We start from the raw sequence: 18934 nt of genomic DNA, 5'->3' as shown, positions 1-18934 counted from the left end.
ACTGTTCATGAAGACTACCTTCCTGGAGAAATTACAAGATAGCTTGCCTAAGAGATTTCAGGCTCTTTTGAGAAATAAAGATGGTCAAACAAAATATTGATTTTCAAGCTTGTTAGAATGATTCAATCTCTGTTTTTGCCTTATATTTTTTATTTCCATGTACATTTTCGCAGATTTCAATAAATTCTTGCGCCTATTGCCCATTCTACCTTGCAAAATATAAAGAAATGAGGATTGGATTAAGACTGTTGCACAGTACCATATATCATATTAATGACACAAGTCATAAGTATATGTGGCTTTCTCTATATTTGCATATATTGTATGGCATAAATTAAATTTCATAATAGAAAATAGAATTTGTTTATTTATTCATTCATTCATTCATTCATGCAGCTGTAGAGCTATTTTTACTTTAAGCTATTTAATATCAAGAAACATATAATTTTATGTTTAAGTTTGACTTAAAGTGGACTTTTTTTTTCCATCGCTGTTTCTTCCTTGGTTAACACGCCAGTTTCTTCTGGAGGAAACGGTGGTGTTGCGCATTGGTGCGCATTTCCAACGCAGAATGACGCTACAGAATTGTTACCTTTGACCTCTGAGCGCTAAGCGGAAGCTCAACCAATCGTTTTGCTTGTTGTTGAGAAGTGCTCAAATTTCTCGGAGGTTCTTCTCTTCAACATGGTGAGTGCAGGCGTTCAAAAAAATAGTTTATAGCGGTAACGAAAAAGACGAAAACTGTTTAGACTTTGTGTATGAATTTTTAAGGCCTGGTTAGCAGCCATCTTCTTCTCTAAACTATACCGTAACAATGCCGTGTATCAAAGACCACGGGTTAGCATGTCTTGTTAGCAGTGGGCTAATAAAGCGGTATGTGCCTACCTTCGTGTTATAAACGGTTTCCTTTAGCTGAAGCTTTTTGGGTATAGCACGCCCTTTGCTTTGTTAATGTGTAAAAACAGCAAAACGTGTTACGGTATTCGTGAAGTAAAATTACGATGGTGAAAGTGTATTTGGTTAGTTGAATAATTAAGCAGTTGAACTCTTGCGTTAGCCTTTTACGATTCATTTCCAGAGATTAGACGGAGCCTGTAGTCATTCATCACAAACAGCAGCAGTTATCTCGGGTTCTTACGATTTTTACCAGTCCACATAATTTACATTACCACAGCCACTTACTGGTCAGATTAAGTCAGGAATTAAGTGAACTTTATCGGTTAAAAGCAGTAATTTCGTAGTAGTAAAATAGAATATCCCACTCACGCACACAAATGAGTGGACTTAAATAGACCATATTTCACATATGATCATCGAAAACAATCAGTACTACGCTATTTCATGATAATATATTGTCTGGTTAAACTACAAGGGTTTCTTTAGGGTTCATTATTCAGATACAAAAAATGTTAAAGCTTCACGCATGAATTTGTTGTTACCCAGGCTATGGGTACATGTGTTTGCCTGTGCCATATGTAATGTTGGTGTCCGCATTAGAGGACCCTCATTCATTCTGAATAAACCGGAAGTCTTTTTGAATATTATTTATGTAAAAAGAAAAAGGAAGCACTTGTTTAAAAGGTGTAGATTAACCTCTTAAGCCCCAACGCCCCCTGATACGGGGGCAAAAGACAGGAGATCAGTTAGGCTTGGGGCTTAAGGTAGGCACCGTTTCATCCTCAGTTAATGATGCAGATATTACTTTTTAAATAAATACGTTTTTTAAATAAACCAAATGCTTGATAATTTGTTGCAAAACGAGAATTGTGTAGTTTTTCTAGTCTTTTGTCTTTAGACATTATAAGCTTTATATATGTCAAAAAACTGATTTCATATAATGTTTTGATTACTGACACCCCGATTAGTACTACCTCATTTAAACTTTCAAACCAAATATTCACACACTCATGGTTTCATGTAACTGCACTAATTGAAATGCGCAATGTAGCCATTACTTTACTTTTTATGTGCATTTTTAAAAAAAGGGGAGGGGGGGGTTATTTAAAAATGCTTTATGATCCACATTTTTTATTTGGGAGCAGCCAAAAGAAGAATAAGGCGTTATTTAGAGTGCTTTATTAGCTGTAAACTACTAAATTTCACAATTCCTTAAACATATATCTGGAGAAATGGTAGTTTTCCTGATTGAAGCACACTGCTAACTGCACAACTGGCTGTTGGGAGTTCACTAACTCTGTGTGGTGTTTCTTACTCCTCACAGTCTTCGTCGGAAGCTAATAATGGGCCGAGCCAAGCACCACCTTATCCAGGTGTACCGCCCGCGGCGATACCTCCCCCATTTGTAAGTCATCAAAATGCAGTTTTGTTTACAGATCCAAAAGAACATAATTTGAATTACTTTGATTTCTGCATTGATTACTTATAAATTTGCTGGGGGTTAAAGTTAGAATTATAGGCAGTTATATGAATAAATTACTCAGGCAAGAATACCAGTAAACTCTTGCTTCCTATAGCGGCAGCAAGATCTTACAAAAACTGTTTCCAGTAGCTGCTTAAATAATGATACAAACTCCCTTTTTTTTCCTCTTTTTTTTTTTTTTAAGGAAAAAAAGAAAGGACCTTTCCAGACATTGATTTTATCAACTTGCACACATTTCTGCAGGTTTTCAATATTGCATATTGGGCTGATTGGGCTCGTGTCTAGGTACAGTTAGAAACTGAGAGGATTTTTTCATGCTCAAACATTTTTTCTGTGCAGGAGAAACCCTGACAGTCTTACTCGTATTTATGTATTTATAGGTGACAATCTCAACAAAACTGTACAAACGTCCTCTCTCACACAGTAATTATTAACATCTATATATTTAAAACAATAAATTTACTATAAATCACAGTTCTTTTGATTTTCGTATTAATCATCCTCCTGCAGACTTCATCATATATTCTTCACTTGCGTTTGTTTCGCGTGTCATGTTCAACAAGTGTCGCCATATGTAAAAGGTTGCCAAAATTTATATCTGTCGTGGAATTTTCACCACTAAATGTGGAATGAAGACTTTGAAAAAACACTTGCTAGTTCCCCAATTTTTTAGTCAGTTTGTCTTTGATTCAAAGAACTTTGACATCTGTAGATTTGATTTATTTTTTTGCTCTTTCCAGTTTAGTGCATGTGTAGTGCTTCTCCTAAGGTCCTGTGAAAGTTAGTGTGACTGAAGCACAGTTCCTCCACCATGTTCATCACACACTCCCTATTTTATCTCCTCAGCTAGAACACCTAACTTAAATTAGCCTTTGAAGGAGCAGAGAGTTGCACTTGCTTTCTTTCCTTTCCCCCTTTTAGGTCTTACTCATTATGTGTAATTAACTGTGATTCAGTATAATGTTAGATTGCATATTATATGGAACACTGCAGAGATCCAGGTAATTTCAGAGGGTTAAGGAACTGTTTCTTCTAACTACAATATAATGCTTTTGTCATTCTTCTTCTATGAAGATGGGACCACCTGGAATACCACCTCATTTCCCTCCCATTGGAATGCCCCCTATGGGACAGCGACCTCCCAGCATGACACCAATGCCTCCTGGTATAATTCCCCCGGGTATAATGCCACCAATGGGGGCACCGCCAATGGGACAGGTGAGCTTTGTAGTAACCTCATAGATTTGTTTGTGTTGGGGTTTTTTTTCCTCTTTTCGTCCTTTGTGCCTTATGAAGTCTAGGGACTATGCAGCCTATTTATTTCTCCCTCCACTTTGATAATTTAGGGAGAAGCATAACCTTAAATGAGACACATCTCAAAATGTTTTAAAGTGAAAGAATAACATTTTTTTTCTAGTTATTTGCTTGAATTGTTCTGATCATTGTTTCATGTATCAAGTGGTTATACTTTCATGTTAGTCACACTTAGCCACATCCATCAACATTTACAGACCAGGTATATTTTCTTATCTTCTAACGCTCCGAATGCTTGATAGGGGCGCTAATTAACTGAAGAAAAAATGTTGTTCGTCGGTTTAAATCTCTTTCATTAGCTGACAGTTAATGAATAAATAGGCATGATGTAGCTGTAGTCTTTTTTTCTTCTTTTTTTTTAATCTAGTGATTAAAAAAAAGTGGATCATGCATGTAATCCTGTCATGCGTAAATAGGCGTGATCATGGGGAGGAGTGTTTGATCAGAGTGCCAGAAACGCAAGTCTGAAGAGGTGGTGAAACACTGTAGTTTGGCATATTGCTGCTTCACAGGTGTCAGGCTGTGGCATCACACTTTCAGTAAGCGCAGCATAATCAGTCAAGCAGCCTTCTACACACCAGCAACCTGTTTCACACTGTGTCTAAATACCTCTGCCTGGATTAGGTAGCATGGAAATACCTGATGAATATTTCATCATGCCTCTTTTATTAGATGCCAGGCATGATGCCACCCATGATGCCAGGAATGATGATGCCCCCTCGCATACCAGCTGCGGCTGTACAGCCAACGGGACCGGTAACTCTTTTCACTATGTTTCTTGAGTGCTCTGCTTCACACTTCTTAAAATACACTGCAGTCTGTGAAATGCCTAATGAAACATTTGCACAGCCATGGAACACTTCTGTTGGCTATAAATTTATATCCTTCCATAAAAAATATATTTTCATGTTGAAACAAAACAGTTAAAAAACCTAATTAAACACTAGCTAATGAGGATTTTACACTTGCATGCAATGTGTCTATTATTGTCACATTTTCTTTTGTGCTTTTGTTTTTTGGCTTTGGTTTTTCTGTGAATCGCTTATCCAAAAAAAAAAAAAAAGCCAAATACATTAACCCTTCACTGCTGAAGTTGAGTTGATTTTTCTTTTTAAGTAATAGTTAGCAAGTTATCCAAATAAGCAGAATGATTCACTGTATTTATTTCTAACAACATCCAGATGGGTTTGGTGATCATAAGACACATCTAACCAAATACTAGCTATACATCTTGAGGTTGTGGAGTAATGTACTGATTAGTAAAGCTGTGTCACTTACTGTTTTGTTGTTAATAATGAATCTGTAGATGTGCACTTTAAGACTGGGGAAAAAAATAATCCACTAATAACATTGTTATTTTTTTTCCTTTCAACAGCCTGGTGTTGACTCCACAGGTAGGATTTTTTACTTAATGCAGTAAAATTCATTTTTAGGCATATTTTTGAAGTTTAAAGGTTGAAGTGTAAAGGCTGACTACTTTTTGTCTTGTTTATCTTCACAGCCGCTGCACCTGGAACATCTGTAAGTATAACATTTTTTTCATATGTAGTAATTGGAAGTCTACAAGCTTTGACAATTTTGAGCTACCATCATTAGCTCCAGTATTTTTCCTGCTGTCTCACAACATTTATTTCCGTTCCCCCGGCAGAGTACCACAAATGGATCCCCGCAGGAAGAACAGCCAAAGAAGGTTTGTGCACATGAAACATTGAAAGACTAGACACAATTAACAAGGAACTATAAAATCATTCAAAATGCAACCAAAATAATTATCTGATTTATCTGTCGTGTTTGTTTGCTTCAGAAATCCGTGTGGACTGAACATAAATCACTAGATGGAAAGACCTATTATTATAACACAGAGACTAAGCAATCCACATGGGAGAAACCGGATGAACTCAAATCTCCTGCAGAGGTACAGAGCTTTTAATTTGAACTATTTATATTACTTGCATATTCACATACATTTTATTCATTTGGCACTTAGCAATTGCAGTGCTCACGTATTAAAATTACAGTAATGGTAAATGTACCAGATTAAGCTAAATTGGATTTTTCCCCTCTCATTTTGGGGGAATTATTTAAATGCTTTGTGTGCATATATTAAACAGTTTTATTTTTAAAATATGTGCGTCATCTATACTTAATAAAAACTGATTTGTTATTGGACTATGGATATTGACTCACACTAATTAAGGCCTTGCTGTTCATTTAAACTATTAAAAAAAACCTTTCCCATCATTCTTTGAATTCTTTAGCAAATGCTGTCAAAATGCCCCTGGAAGGAGTACAAGTCAGACACAGGGAAGCCTTATTATTACAACTCTCAGACAAAGGAATCAAGATGGACAAAACCCAAAGAGCTGGAGGACCTGGAAGGTAAAGAGCGGTATCTGATTATATCAAAGCTGTTGTATGAAAGGCAGGGATTTTTATATTGAAAAATGTTGCCTTCTACAGAAAAGCCTTTAATGGCACAATGACTGGAAGGATGCTGACTTTGTCAACAGATCACTCCATACATTAGGGGATGTGGTGTGATTGATGTGCAAACAAAGGACTTACAAAACACAGGACACTTGATGGCTCCTTTAGTACATTTATCCTTGAAAAGGTCTCTTGATCTGCTGCATGATTAAAAATGAAAGCAAGCGCCTTAACTGTTATTTCTTTTGTCAATTCCAGCTATGATCAAAGCAGAGGAGAATGGGTAAGAGCTTGCTGTTTACCACCTGTTACTCTTGATGTCTTCATTTTGTATTATGATTAACAAATACAGCAGTGATCAACAATTATTAATCTCGTATGGCTTTATTGTCATGATCTTACATTAGGACTGCAGAGGCAGCGGCTCCTGGAACCACTGCAGCTCCTGCTGTGCAAGCAGATAATGTAGCTCCTGCGGCGACTGTAGTGGAGGCGGAAACTGCGGTAGTAGTCTCAGAGGAACAACCATCCCAGGCAGCAGTGACTCAAACAGCTGAGGTGAAGACGGCTGAGGCACCTGTGGCTTCCTCTGAGACTTCAGCAACTACCGAGGCTGTAGCCAGGTAAACAATTATAAATCTATGGTTTAACTGCGCAAGCGCAATGACATGTCTGCCTGTGTGGCTATCTCCAAGCACACCTGCTGTTGTGGTTGAAGTGGATTATGAATCAGAAGGTGTAGTGATTAATAAACGGACTCAAAGCCAGCCACATTGCTGCTCTCATCGATCTGGAACAGCTGTGCTGGTCAGAGTGATGCATGACAACAATAGCTCGGCAAATGAAAAGAGGCCTCTCCAGGAAATGACATTATTGTGAGAATGGTTCAGAGCAGTGGAGAGAGACCACATAGCTCCACAAATCTGCAGCAAGATGCAGATGGTGGATTTTTTTTCTTTTTTTTATTTAACTTGTACAATATTGATGTAAATAAATAATAAAAATTGATTAATTCTCACACTGATATAACCACAGCAGTCTGAGCTATTCTAGTTTTATTATTATTAAACAGTCACATCATAAGATATGACTCAATGGCTGTATCATAATCCATTTCAGAAAATAAATAATGAATGGGCTTTGGCTTAAGAAGAAGTTGGAAAGTAGGCTGTAATGCACAGTGATCTGCTGATGTAGCCAGAGATTATACTCAGTTTGGCTATTTTGTACCATCTTCCTCTCAATTAGTTAAACACAGTAGATACTATGTGTATGACAGTGTATTCCACCATAGTACTCATAAAATCCTAGGGTTCTGATTGAATGTTGTACATCCTGCTGCCTTTTGGTGGCTACAGGGAGTAATGAATTGAAGGAAAAGCTCTTCATACAGTTTTATGCAGATGTTAACATGAAATACTCAAAGTATCAGTTACAGTATTTTACATTTTAAACTTGTTGTAATTGAATGGAAGCCTCCGAAGTAATTCTTTTTTAAAAGTTAGTTTAAGAATTATTTTAAAATTTTGCTGTTTTTGTTTTCAAAACGTACTGCTAGAAACCCATGTGATTGTGAGAGGTTAACATAATGCAAGCTTGTAACACATCTGCCATCAAAATACCAATAGCTTACATTGCACTTCCTCATTTAAATGAACCTGATGGTCAAAGCAAATTTTTAAATGGACCTGTTATGCTTTTCCTCATTTCCTGTCACATATTGTTAAACCGGTGCTCTTATTAAATGTAGGTAAAGTTTCAAACAATGACATCAGCAGTGTTGGGAAGGTTACTTTTAAAATGTATTCCACTACAGATTACAGAACACATGCCCCAAAATGTATTTTGTAACGTATTCCGTTACATTACTCAATGAGAGTAACGTATTCTGAATACTTAGGATTACTTAATATGTTATCAAGCTTTTTACAACTACATGAATGTACTATTGCTGTGTGATTTATTACTGAAGGTTACTCACCATACCAGTTAGTGCTGGGCGATATGACGATATATATCGTGTGGACGATAGAAAAGTGTCTATCGTGCCATTTGTCTTCTATCGTTTATATCGTACTAACCCAAATTTTATAAATTATTACATAAAATATATAATTAACCCTTTACAACCGGTCGGAGCAGGCACACTCCGTTTTACCTAACTATTTTTAAATCCCTGTAGAACTGGAACCACGTAAGGTAGTGCAATATTTTTTTTTTTGCATGTGAAACCGGAGGAGTTGTACTTACATCTAATGCCATTAGCTTGTCCAAGGTCACGGTTTCCTTCCACATATAACTTTGCAAAAATTGCATAAGAAGCACTTGCAGCAACAAAAACATAATATTCCAAACTTGCAGCAACAAAAAGATAATATTCCAGAAACACGCTTTGCCGACGTTCATAAGACTTCCTACGTTGGCATATACGTCAGCGCGAACTATCGCATGTCCGCCATTACCTGCCCGAAACCAGAAGTGACGTCATTTTCGCTAAAGGGCCTTATAAGCCTATGTTGGTGTTTTTAAAAGACATGTTTGACTTTATGCTTTTCTGTATCGTTTCTGGGATGCTTAGAACTCAAATTACACTGTTGGAAATAGTTTATTTTGATGCATTATAATATTTATTTTCATTTTTCCTGTAGTATATAAAAATTAGTGTATCTCAAAAATAAAACTATGAAGACACTCAAAATAAATTTCTCGTGGTTGGAAACTTTTGTATTTACAGTTTTGAGGGATACACCTCTTAAATTTTTTTTTTAACTAGAAATATATGTAAAAAACAAAACAAAAACGATTTTCAATTTTTTTGTAGTTTATTGCACTACAAGTTTTTGCAATGTATGTAGTTACTATGGACTTAATGCATACATATTATTAAAATTTGGGCTATAACGGTTGTATTGATATATGGAAACTTGAAATACTCCCACAAGTGGCACTACAGCATGTAAAAACATAAAGATAAGCTCTGGCGGACTTGGTTCTATGGTAGGTCTTAAAGGGTTAAATAGCCTGTGGCAAATATATTAGTGTTGTCTTCTCACTATACATGCTCTTAACTTTATGCAAGAAAAAATAAAGTATAAAAAAAAAGATATTTTTCGCAAAGAAACTCCGTCTCGTGGTTTGCGAGCTGGTGCTGCTGTACGTGCACCCGGATTTGCGACATACTTTACGGTAACTCAAAACAAAGACTGCACCCTCGGCACTTGCTGTTTACAGACCGCGTACTTTCTAGATGACCACAGGTCAGGTCGTATATCGTGATATAAAATAATTCATATCGTGATAAATATTTTTTCCATATCGCCCAGCACTAATACCAGTACCTACTAGATTTTTAAATCTTAATATAAAATGAGTAACAGTAGGGTGGACATTAGGTAAGGCTGCACTTTTTGCAGCTATCCTGTAGAAAACTATTCTGCGCATATATGAAAAAGGTCCACTGTTCCAAACCGTAGTAAATGGACCTCTGGCTAATACGTCAGGTTCCATGTCGGGCTTGTAACCAAAAACTAGCTTTACTTTGTTGTCTGGGTCAAAAGGCGTTGAAAGGCTGCTCCAACGGAGTTTTCGGAGAAAAACACGAACACAGTGCACAGTCGAGTCTTAATAGCTTACTTAAAACTGGGCTACTCTGCCCATGAGGCTACATTCTTTAGGGCTATGTCTGTAACACTCTGCCCATTGCCTTCATATTAAATAATTTTTTGAACAATAATTAAAAAAAAAAAATTTCTTCATGTCATTATGCGAGCCGCGAGATTGAGACACGGACATTAGAGCCTCTTAATACGTGTTTTGTTTGGGTTTCCACCGGCATGGAATTACCAAAAATAGAGAGGGCACAGGCTAACATATGAAACAGGAAAAGACCGCAGTGTAATCCCTTTATTTCAACAAAGTAACTGTATTCTGAATACCACCTGTTTAAACGGTAACTGTAACAGAATACAGTTACTCATATTTTGTATTTTAAATACGTAACGCTAGTATTCTGTTACTCCCCAACCCTGGACATCAGTGCATGTGCAGATCATTCCTGTGAGCCAAAAGCTCAGTCTTCAGACTGCTCTTGACCCATAGATAGATCTGTATAATGTCAGTAGAGCTGGACGATATAAGATTTTTTCATATCACGATATGTTTTTTTCATTTCAGGCGATAACGATATATATCACGATATAAGCCAAATAACTATATTTGTAAGATTTAAATGTGCCGTTGCTCACAAGTAAAATGTGAAATAATCTGCAGCTTGTTTTGATTTAAATATTTATTTCCCATAATAAGTTCAACAGGGTAGATGTACTTAAGGAACATGAGACTTCAGTTTCAGATAAATAAAGGCAAATATTGCAAACTACACAAAAGGCAGGCGCTAAAGCGTTTAAGTTTCAAAATAGAACAAACAAAACAGACTACTAAATTGTCAATTCCACTTAGAAACAAAATATTAATTCAAAAAATAAATCTTAGTTCGTTTTACAGAAGAACAGACAAAATTGACTAACTTTTGTCAATATCAAATAAACTGAGAACTAAAAGGAAATTCTCAATCTCTCCTTGTTGTATAGCTTAGCTTTTCAAACAGTTTTAACAGTGACTTTAGTCTGACAAAAGCTGAATGATGAATTAGCGCTTTCAGTCAGAGATTGAGCATGCACCGGTTTATTGTATTTCCAGACTTGCTTTCGGCACAATTTACAGTGCGCGCTACTCTGTTTTTTGTCAGACTTGAAATAGCCGAAATACCTTCACACTACGGAACTTCTATGGCCCTTCCGTTCGACAAGCTCTCCGGCATTGGAACCATCATTGTTTTTTTCTTCGGTAACCTTCGCTCACGCTCTGGTTGATTTTTCTCTAGTCGGCAAACTCATTTCCTCTATTATCTGGGCAGCCCGGCTGCAAAAACAAATACACATGTGCGCCTTGGCACTTGTGCTGTACGTAACAAGTCACGTGACGTGACGCTGCGGCTGTGATTGGTTCGGCTCTGCGCTACTTAATTTGGATTGGCTGTTCTTTTTTTTCTTTTTTTTTTTAAGAGGACAAGAGAGTTGAGGCCTATCGCAATAGTTTAATTTTTCTATCGAGAAAAAGTTATTTCACAATACATATCGTTATCGTTCTATCGCCCAGCTCTAAATGTCAGTAAGGGTATCCCCATTATGGTCATCTCAGGCCACCACAGCTCTATTGGGTTAGCGTTCACAGAGCACTTTCTACTTATAATATATTATAATATTGGTGTAACAAAACAAATCTTTGATTGCAGAGAACTACACGTGATAAGTGCTCAGTGTCAATAATAATTTTCTTTGCTCTTAGTGTCGAGGTTGTAAAAGAAGAAAGGCCAGAACTTCAGAAGAAAACGTACAAATGGAATACAAAAGAAGAAGCCAAGCAGGCCTTCAAAGAGCTGCTGAAGGAGAAGGTGAGTCAGGCTGTTAACAAGCTGTAGGAGAGAAGGCATGCCTTTACTGCAGGGGAGTACTGAGTGGTCACAGTCATTCTTGTTTTCAGATTCTAACTCTAAAATGTTCTCTATTTTTCAGTGTATAAAATCAGATTAATTATGTGAGATGTTAGGCAGTCAACAAGTATGCAGCAAAATTTGATTCATGACGTTGCATGAATTTACTTCTTTAATCAAGCAGAGTGTGTTTTAAATCAGAAAGCAAATATCTGATAATTTGATAATTGTTCTGTTTTGTGCCCAAAAAGTCATCCTACAGCTTTTAAACTGTCTCCATTGAGGATTTTTTTTAATGTGTGTGTTTATTAAGTATCCATTGACTGTTGCTCTGTTGTTGGCACTGGAATGCAAATCTTGATTTGTTTTTAAGACTACTTTTGCCACCTCAATGTTCACTAGTGCCTGATGTGTTCATCATCACATCATTTGCATTCAGATCTGGATCTAATCCCTGTCCCTGCTCTTGAGCCCCTGGGAGGCCTATTAAACCTCACCTCCTGTTGCTGTGGACGTGTTGTGTGTTCGGTTTGCACGGCGGCCCAGCACCACCCACCTTGAATGTTGCTATATTTAGGAGCTTTTTAATTTTGTGCACAAAGCTCTCCTCTGAGATTGCTTGCCATTTCCTGCAAGATCTTAATGGCTGTGTCTTTATGATTAGCTTTATTGGATCAAAGGCACGAGGACTGGCTGGGATTAAGACAGCGAGAGAAAGTGGCATGCCTGAGTGAGTTAGAATAACTGTGACAACTGACAAGACCGAGGCACATAGTGGAATCAGTCATAATGGATGAAGTAGTCACTCCTTGGGAGAGGCAAGTGGCAGAAAGGGCACTTACAAAGGTCCTTGGTGGCACTTCTTGATTTATTGCCACTCCACACCTTTTAACCCACCATCTATTAGTAATTAAGAAAATGTGTTCTTTTCTAGACCAAAGCAGCAAAACCCCATGTTCTTATCCAGGTTGATGTACTTTTTTCTAACACAGGACAACAAGGCAATCCATTTGAATATTTTTGAAATATTTCTTGTTTGCAGATTTTATTTGAAACCATCATGAATTTTTCTTATCCTCTGTATTTCAGGGTGTATCCTCCAACTCCTCTTGGGAACAGGCCATGAAATTGATTATCAATGATCCTCGCTACAGGTACAATGCTTTCCAGAGATCTGTTTATCCTTCATACAATAGTAAGTTTAAACTGTCACCATCTCTGACTTACAATTTGTTACTTTTCTTATCAACAAAGTGCACTTCCGAAGCTGAGCGAAAAGAAGCAGGCGTTCAATGCATACAAAGTCCAGACGGAGAAGGAAGAAAAGGAGGAGGCCAGAATTAAATACAAAGAGTCAAAAGAGACTTTTCAGAGATTCTTGGAGAACCATGAAAAGATGACGTCTACCACTAGATACAAGTAAGTGTTACTGTGATATGGCAATAAAGTATTTTGTTTTTTCCCCCCTGCATTGATTTGTTCTCTGAACTGTCAATATGATTATGCAGACTGGTTGAGTGAGAGGACATCTGTGGCGCTTGCACACCATCGTGCAGTTACAGCACTGTTGACTTCCACTTAAGCTACTTTGACCTGTTAGTGCTAGTCACGTTGATATTGCTGAATTTGTTTACACAATAACAAATTGTTACAAGGTCAAAGTTTCGCATGTGTAATGAGTTCATTAGAAAGTTAATGATTGATGAATCTATTCAAAGTCAAGGTGCATGTGACATAAAGGTTATATCTAATTCAAAATCTCTTAGCTTTTTTTGTTGTTGATTTTGTTTGCTAATGTCTACAACAGCTTTCCAACAAACACACTTATTGGAAACTTACTCGATCTCAGTGAACAACACTTAAAACACTTAAAATATAAAACCTCTTAATAAATTCTTGGTGCTGCTTGGAACGTCTTTTTCATCGGCACTCTTTAGTTTTTGGGTGAAAGTCGTGATGATGGGCAGTGGAAAAGGGGTAATCAACTGGTGACCTTGACAACAAGCCAGCTTCAGTGTTCTGCTGGCACTGGGTTTGTAATCTGGGGTGGCACACAACAGGCAGTTGGATGGTGAGAGCAAGGCTTTCTGATGCTGTGTGGGTGTATGTCCTTGCATTTAATACCTTATTTTAGCCCGTAACACCTAGTGACTCTTCTGAGCAACAGGGTTTCAACAGACGTCAAATATATTGAATATTTTCAGCACACATCTTAAAAGACATGATAACTTTTTCAGCTTTTATTAACATCTGTGTTGTGCCTAGGATGGCTCGCAAAAAACCATAACAACTGGTGCCTTAAAGCTAAATTTGGCAAGTGAAATGGTGCCCTCACGTGGCTTTGTGGGAAAAATGTTCTAAAGTGTGTGTGTCTGTGTCTGTGTCTGTGTGCGTACTCTTGCAATCCAGGAAAGCAGAACAGATGTTTGGTGAGCTTGAAGTGTGGAGCTGCGTGCCAGAGAGAGACAGGCTAGAGATCTATGAAGACGTGTTGTTCTACCTTGCTAAAAAAGAGAAGGTAAGGGCTCCAAAGTGCATTAGGAATCTTTGATTTTATTTTTAGTTAACATGTTTGGCATAATGATTGGCTATAAGTCCTCTTTCAGTGTCCTATTTGGGAGTAGGAGCTTTATGGTCTAGTGCAATTACCATCTGGTTGTATTCTCTACTTTAGGAGCAAGCCAAGCAGTTGAGAAAAAGGAACTGGGAAGCTCTGAAGAACATTTTGGACAACATGGCAAACGTCACATACCGCACCACCTGGTCTGAGGCCCAGCAGTATCTGCTAGATAACCCTACCTTTGCAGAGGATGAGGAGCTGCAAAGTATGAGATAATACAACTGTTTTAGTAGAATTAGAAGAAAAATTTCTTATCAGGTCATTGTGCTTCTGCATGAATGTATATGTTCAGCCTACTGATAGTGCCGTTATCTGCTTACAGATATGGACAAAGAAGATGCCCTTATATGTTTTGAGGAGCATATTAGGGCTCTGGAGAAGGAGGAGGAGGAAGAGAAGCAAAAGACACTTCTCAGGGAAAGAAGACGGCAGCGCAAGAATAGAGAGGCTTTCCAGGTGAGAAGCAAAAACAAAGAATTGATGTCTCTAAAAGAAACAAAAAAAAAGTGCCCTGCATGTAATTTTTCACATTTAATCAGGTTAATAACAGTTTTAATGCAAGCCAAAAGAAGAGGCCACATGTACTTTCCCGATCCTCATCTCTTCTTGTTGTTTTCTCAGAAATTTCTGGACGAGCTTCATGATCACGGCCAACTTCACTCCATGTCTGCTTGGATGGAGATGTACCCGACACTGAGCTCAGACATCCGCTTTGCCAACATGCTGGGCCAGCCGGGTAGGACAGCGGGCCACACACACACATGTCTGCATGAGCTGAATGTGACAGTCGGACTTGAATCATAGCGTAAACACAGAAATAAAACATTCACAACTGACAACATAAACGATTTATGAATCACAGTTTAGCTCTTTGAGATTATATTTTCTTTTAATTTCCTTATTATTTCCATATTTTTTCCTTTTGATTTTTCATACTTATTCCAATAATACACTAGTCTCTAAATCTTTAATTATTTGGCTTCACTGTTTTGCACCCTTGTTGTGGTCCACTGATGCTGTTGAACCTTGTTTATTTGCTGCAAGGATCAATATTTACACATTTTTAAATTTAATGTTGTTTGTTGCGCAGGTTCCACTCCCCTGGACCTCTTCAAATTTTATGTGGAAGACTTGAAAGCACGCTATCATGATGAAAAGAGGATAATCAAAGATATTCTTAAGGTATTACTCTAACTTCATAAAATATTATTTATATTTGGTATTTTTAAAGAACAGTCCGCACTCGTGCACCTTCCTTGCGTTGATCCAATTATACATCTAATAATTATCTGATGTGTTCTTTCCCAGGACAAAGGATTCCTGGTTGAAGTCAACACCAGCTTTGATGACTTTGGATCAGTCATCAGCTCGGATAAGAGAGCTACCACGCTGGATGCAGGAAATATAAAGCTAGCCTTCAACAGTGTAAGACTCCAGCTCTGCATCATATGCCTTGAGTTGGCACCTGTTCGTAAACTTCGTAAAAATATTGATATTAAAGTAGGGTGAACAGCTGGGTTTAATCTATTAAATCAGCATATTAAATGTAAAACAGGTCACACAGTTTAAATAACCAACACCTCTCCTTGGCTTAGAGAGCTTTAAGTTTTATCTTGTTGTTAGGTGTTAAAAGACATTCATCATATCCATTTGAATTAATAATATTTTTAAAACTCATGTTAGATCTTTCCACACAGTTATTTTGCAAGTGATCTCATCAGAGTTCTGTATCCACACGTAATCCACCTATCCCCATCACAAGATGTGTCAATGCTGAGCTTACATGTTTCTATGGCCCCCAAATACACAAAAATATGTTATTACAGATTATAAAATTATGGAAAAAGGGGAATAATACACCTTTCAGGATAAACAGGCCCAAATCTATTAAATTTTAATCAGTATACATAAGCACAGGCCTTGACCTGCTTGTTTGAGGATGCATGCTGGTCTGAATTGGCTGTAAGTGTGGCTGTGGTGACCTTTCCTGGGTGTACCCCACCTTTTGCTCTGTGCCCTGTCCAATCTGAAAGACTTCACTTGGGATGAAAGATGTGTGCATTGAACCATGGCTGTTTGTTTTATTTCATTATAAGATTAACTCACTTAGAAACCCCTTTTCCTAATTAGTTGCTTGAGAAAGCTGAAGCCAGAGAGAGGGAGCGAGAGAAGGAGGAGGCCAGGAAGATGAAAAGGAAAGAAGCTGCTTTCAAGAACATGCTGAAGCAGGCCACACCGCCACTGGAGCCAGAGACTACGTGGGAGGGAGTATGTACTTTCAATGCGGATCAAATTTGTGTGGTTTCGCAACACCATTTATTTTCTATTTTTATTCTCATCCCTATTTTCCAGTCTTGATTGTATTTAATGTTTCCTGATGACTGACATTTTACCATTTCAGGTCAGAGAGAGGTTCCTAAAAGAGCCTGCCTTTGAAGACGTGACTCTGGAGTCGGAGAGGAAAAGAATATTCAAAGATTTCATGCATGTCTTGGAGGTGAGTCATGACGTTAGCAGGGGCATGAAGTTTTTAAACTTGACGACGACTATAATGATGTTTAACCTGGTATTTACCTTTTATTTAATTTATCAGCATGAGTGCCAGCATCACCACTCGAGGACCAAGAAACACTCAAAGAAGTCCAAAAAGCACCACAGGAAGCGCTCCCGCTCTCGATCAGTTAGTACCACCACAAGAAAATGAACATTTTATACACTTAGACCACAGATCAAATGTAAAAAAAAAAAAAAAAAAATTTAACATGTGTTTTAAAAAAAGGGGTTTTTTTAATACGTTTTTAATCAGATAAAGGGTTTAACTGAATACACATCATTCCATTCTGTATTTTATGTAAAGATTTACTGGAAAAATGATGTAGCAAAGCGCACTTTACAAAAAGCATTGCTCATATCATGCACTGCTAATCTGTAATGTTTTAACAGGGCTCTGAGTCTGAGGATGAGGAATACCACAAGAAGAAAAAGAGGTCGCAGTCCAAATCCCCCTCAGAACGTTCATCTAGTGGAGAATCTGGTGAGTGTTTTTACAGCTCAGATCCGTTGATTTGTGTATTTGGGAAGGGGAAAAAGTGCCACACTGTGTGTGTTCATTGATATGTTCTACCTGAAAACAGAGAGAAGCTATAAAAAATCCAAGAAGCACAAGAAGAAGGGCAAGAAGAGACGCCACAAGTCTGTAAGTGTGCAGGAAGAAACAAATGTGTGCGCTTGATGTCTTAAATACAAATGTACTGGCAACACTGGTGTGTGCACTAACTGTAATTATGGCAAACAGGCGTCTCCAGATTCTGACAACGAGAAGAAAGGAAGAGACCGTGATGGGAAGCGAGAAAAGGAGGTAGAGAAGGAGAAAGAGAACGACAAGTCTCGGGGGAAATCTCGCTCAGAATCCAAACAGAAATCTCCCAAAAGGAAAGCAGCCAAAGAGGAGGTGAATGTTGTTATTATTATTATAAAAAATCGCCCCAGTATTGTGAGATTAGCTGGGGGGCTCAGGTCAAAGTTAGTGTGTTTTAAAGAAGTCTTGAGCGTATATGTTAGCTTACAGTTTCTAGCATGAGATAAAGGTCTTGCGGTTAACTAGTTATTTAAAAAGATCTAATTTTCATTATTACTGAATCTTTGTATTTTTTTAATGGTGCGTTTAAGGGTGGCTGGGACACGTCGGGCAGTGAGCTGAGTGAAGGAGAGCTGGAGAAAAGGAGAAGAAACTTGCTGGAACAGCTGGACGCACCTTGATGATAATTCATGCTGCTCTCTCCTCTTACTTCTCCAAACATGCATTCCCCTTCAAGCTCATCTGACCGTGCTGGTCATATGCCCATAATGGACTGATTTGTGGTATTTATGGGAATGCCATATACTGAGCTTTTACATAGACTAATTTGATATCAGGAAACTGATCAGCTGTTAAATACTGAGTTGTTTTTTTGTTAGCTTACCTTTCTTCAGTTGGCTGTAGTTATACATGTTTTCCATTGACAATTTTTTTTATATTCACTTAAAAGCATATCTTTATGACACACTGCAAATGTGTAGAAATACAAGAAACTTGTCCACATGTCCAGGAATACTGGGGGTTACGTCTGATTTGAAGTAATTTAACTGCAGCTGGTTTGAATGAATGAAAGGTTTTAATTGGAGGATTTGCTGAAATCGATACTTTAGTTCAATGTAATAAAACATTGTTTCACTGGAAGTTGTCTGCAGGTGTTGCTTTGACTTACTTAGACGATAAGTTGTAGATTATAGGATTGTTGCCATGCTGTTGCAGATTTACAAATAGCCAACAAAGAAGACTAATGGGTGATGCCATTGTTGGTTTATTAGGAACACCTATGCTGTCTAATGTCATCTCAGTCTTTGCATTAACTTTTTGATAATTTTCAGGGATATAGTTTGTATTGCATTGCAGTTGATTTGTAGTGTTTTTTAATTCTGGGAAACAAGTGGTCCAATATTATTGATATTGGGCAAACATTAAGTGGGTGAATATTAACTCGTGTTGCGGAAACACTGTTTCTGGTGAATGGATTAAGAAAATTACATCTATTGCTAGTTATTGGTAACACTTTACTAACACAAATGCAGTCATAACCACTTAATGTATCTTTCTGCTTATTTTAAGGGACAGAGTTTGCATTGTGGTTCAGTTATGGTGTGCTTTACTACTGGTTAATAT

General features: G+C 37.6%; 1 protein-coding gene across 2 annotated transcripts; it reads left to right on the top strand.

The window, feature by feature from the left end:
• Positions 1 to 590: 590 nt before the first annotated feature.
• Positions 591 to 18836, top strand: prpf40a (PRP40 pre-mRNA processing factor 40 homolog A). 2 transcript variants are annotated; one of them, XM_063498924.1, is made up of 27 exons: positions 591 to 687; positions 2222 to 2302; positions 3455 to 3598; positions 4367 to 4450; positions 5070 to 5088; positions 5196 to 5215; positions 5343 to 5384; positions 5499 to 5609; positions 5953 to 6073; positions 6380 to 6404; positions 6529 to 6744; positions 11468 to 11573; positions 12702 to 12766; positions 12867 to 13031; positions 14022 to 14130; positions 14287 to 14437; positions 14555 to 14688; positions 14854 to 14968; positions 15323 to 15414; positions 15541 to 15657; positions 16363 to 16500; positions 16634 to 16729; positions 16826 to 16912; positions 17176 to 17266; positions 17367 to 17428; positions 17528 to 17683; positions 17902 to 18834. In XM_063498924.1, exons 1-27 carry the CDS (start codon positions 685 to 687, stop codon positions 17989 to 17991), a joined length of 2640 nt encoding a protein of 879 aa, XP_063354994.1. In that variant the 5' UTR covers positions 591 to 684; the 3' UTR covers positions 17992 to 18834. The 2 variants fall into 2 exon arrangements, with proteins under 2 accessions (XP_063354994.1, XP_063354995.1); XM_063498925.1 differs by lacking the exon at positions 2222 to 2302 and having other exon boundaries at positions 653 to 687; positions 17902 to 18836.
• Positions 18837 to 18934: the final 98 nt, after the last annotated feature.

This window comes from Pelmatolapia mariae, linkage group LG16_19 (assembly GCF_036321145.2).
Source record: "Pelmatolapia mariae isolate MD_Pm_ZW linkage group LG16_19, Pm_UMD_F_2, whole genome shotgun sequence".
In the NCBI taxonomy this organism is placed as follows: Eukaryota; Metazoa; Chordata; class Actinopteri; order Cichliformes; family Cichlidae; genus Pelmatolapia; species Pelmatolapia mariae.
This window is presented reverse-complemented; position numbering and strand designations above follow the sequence as displayed.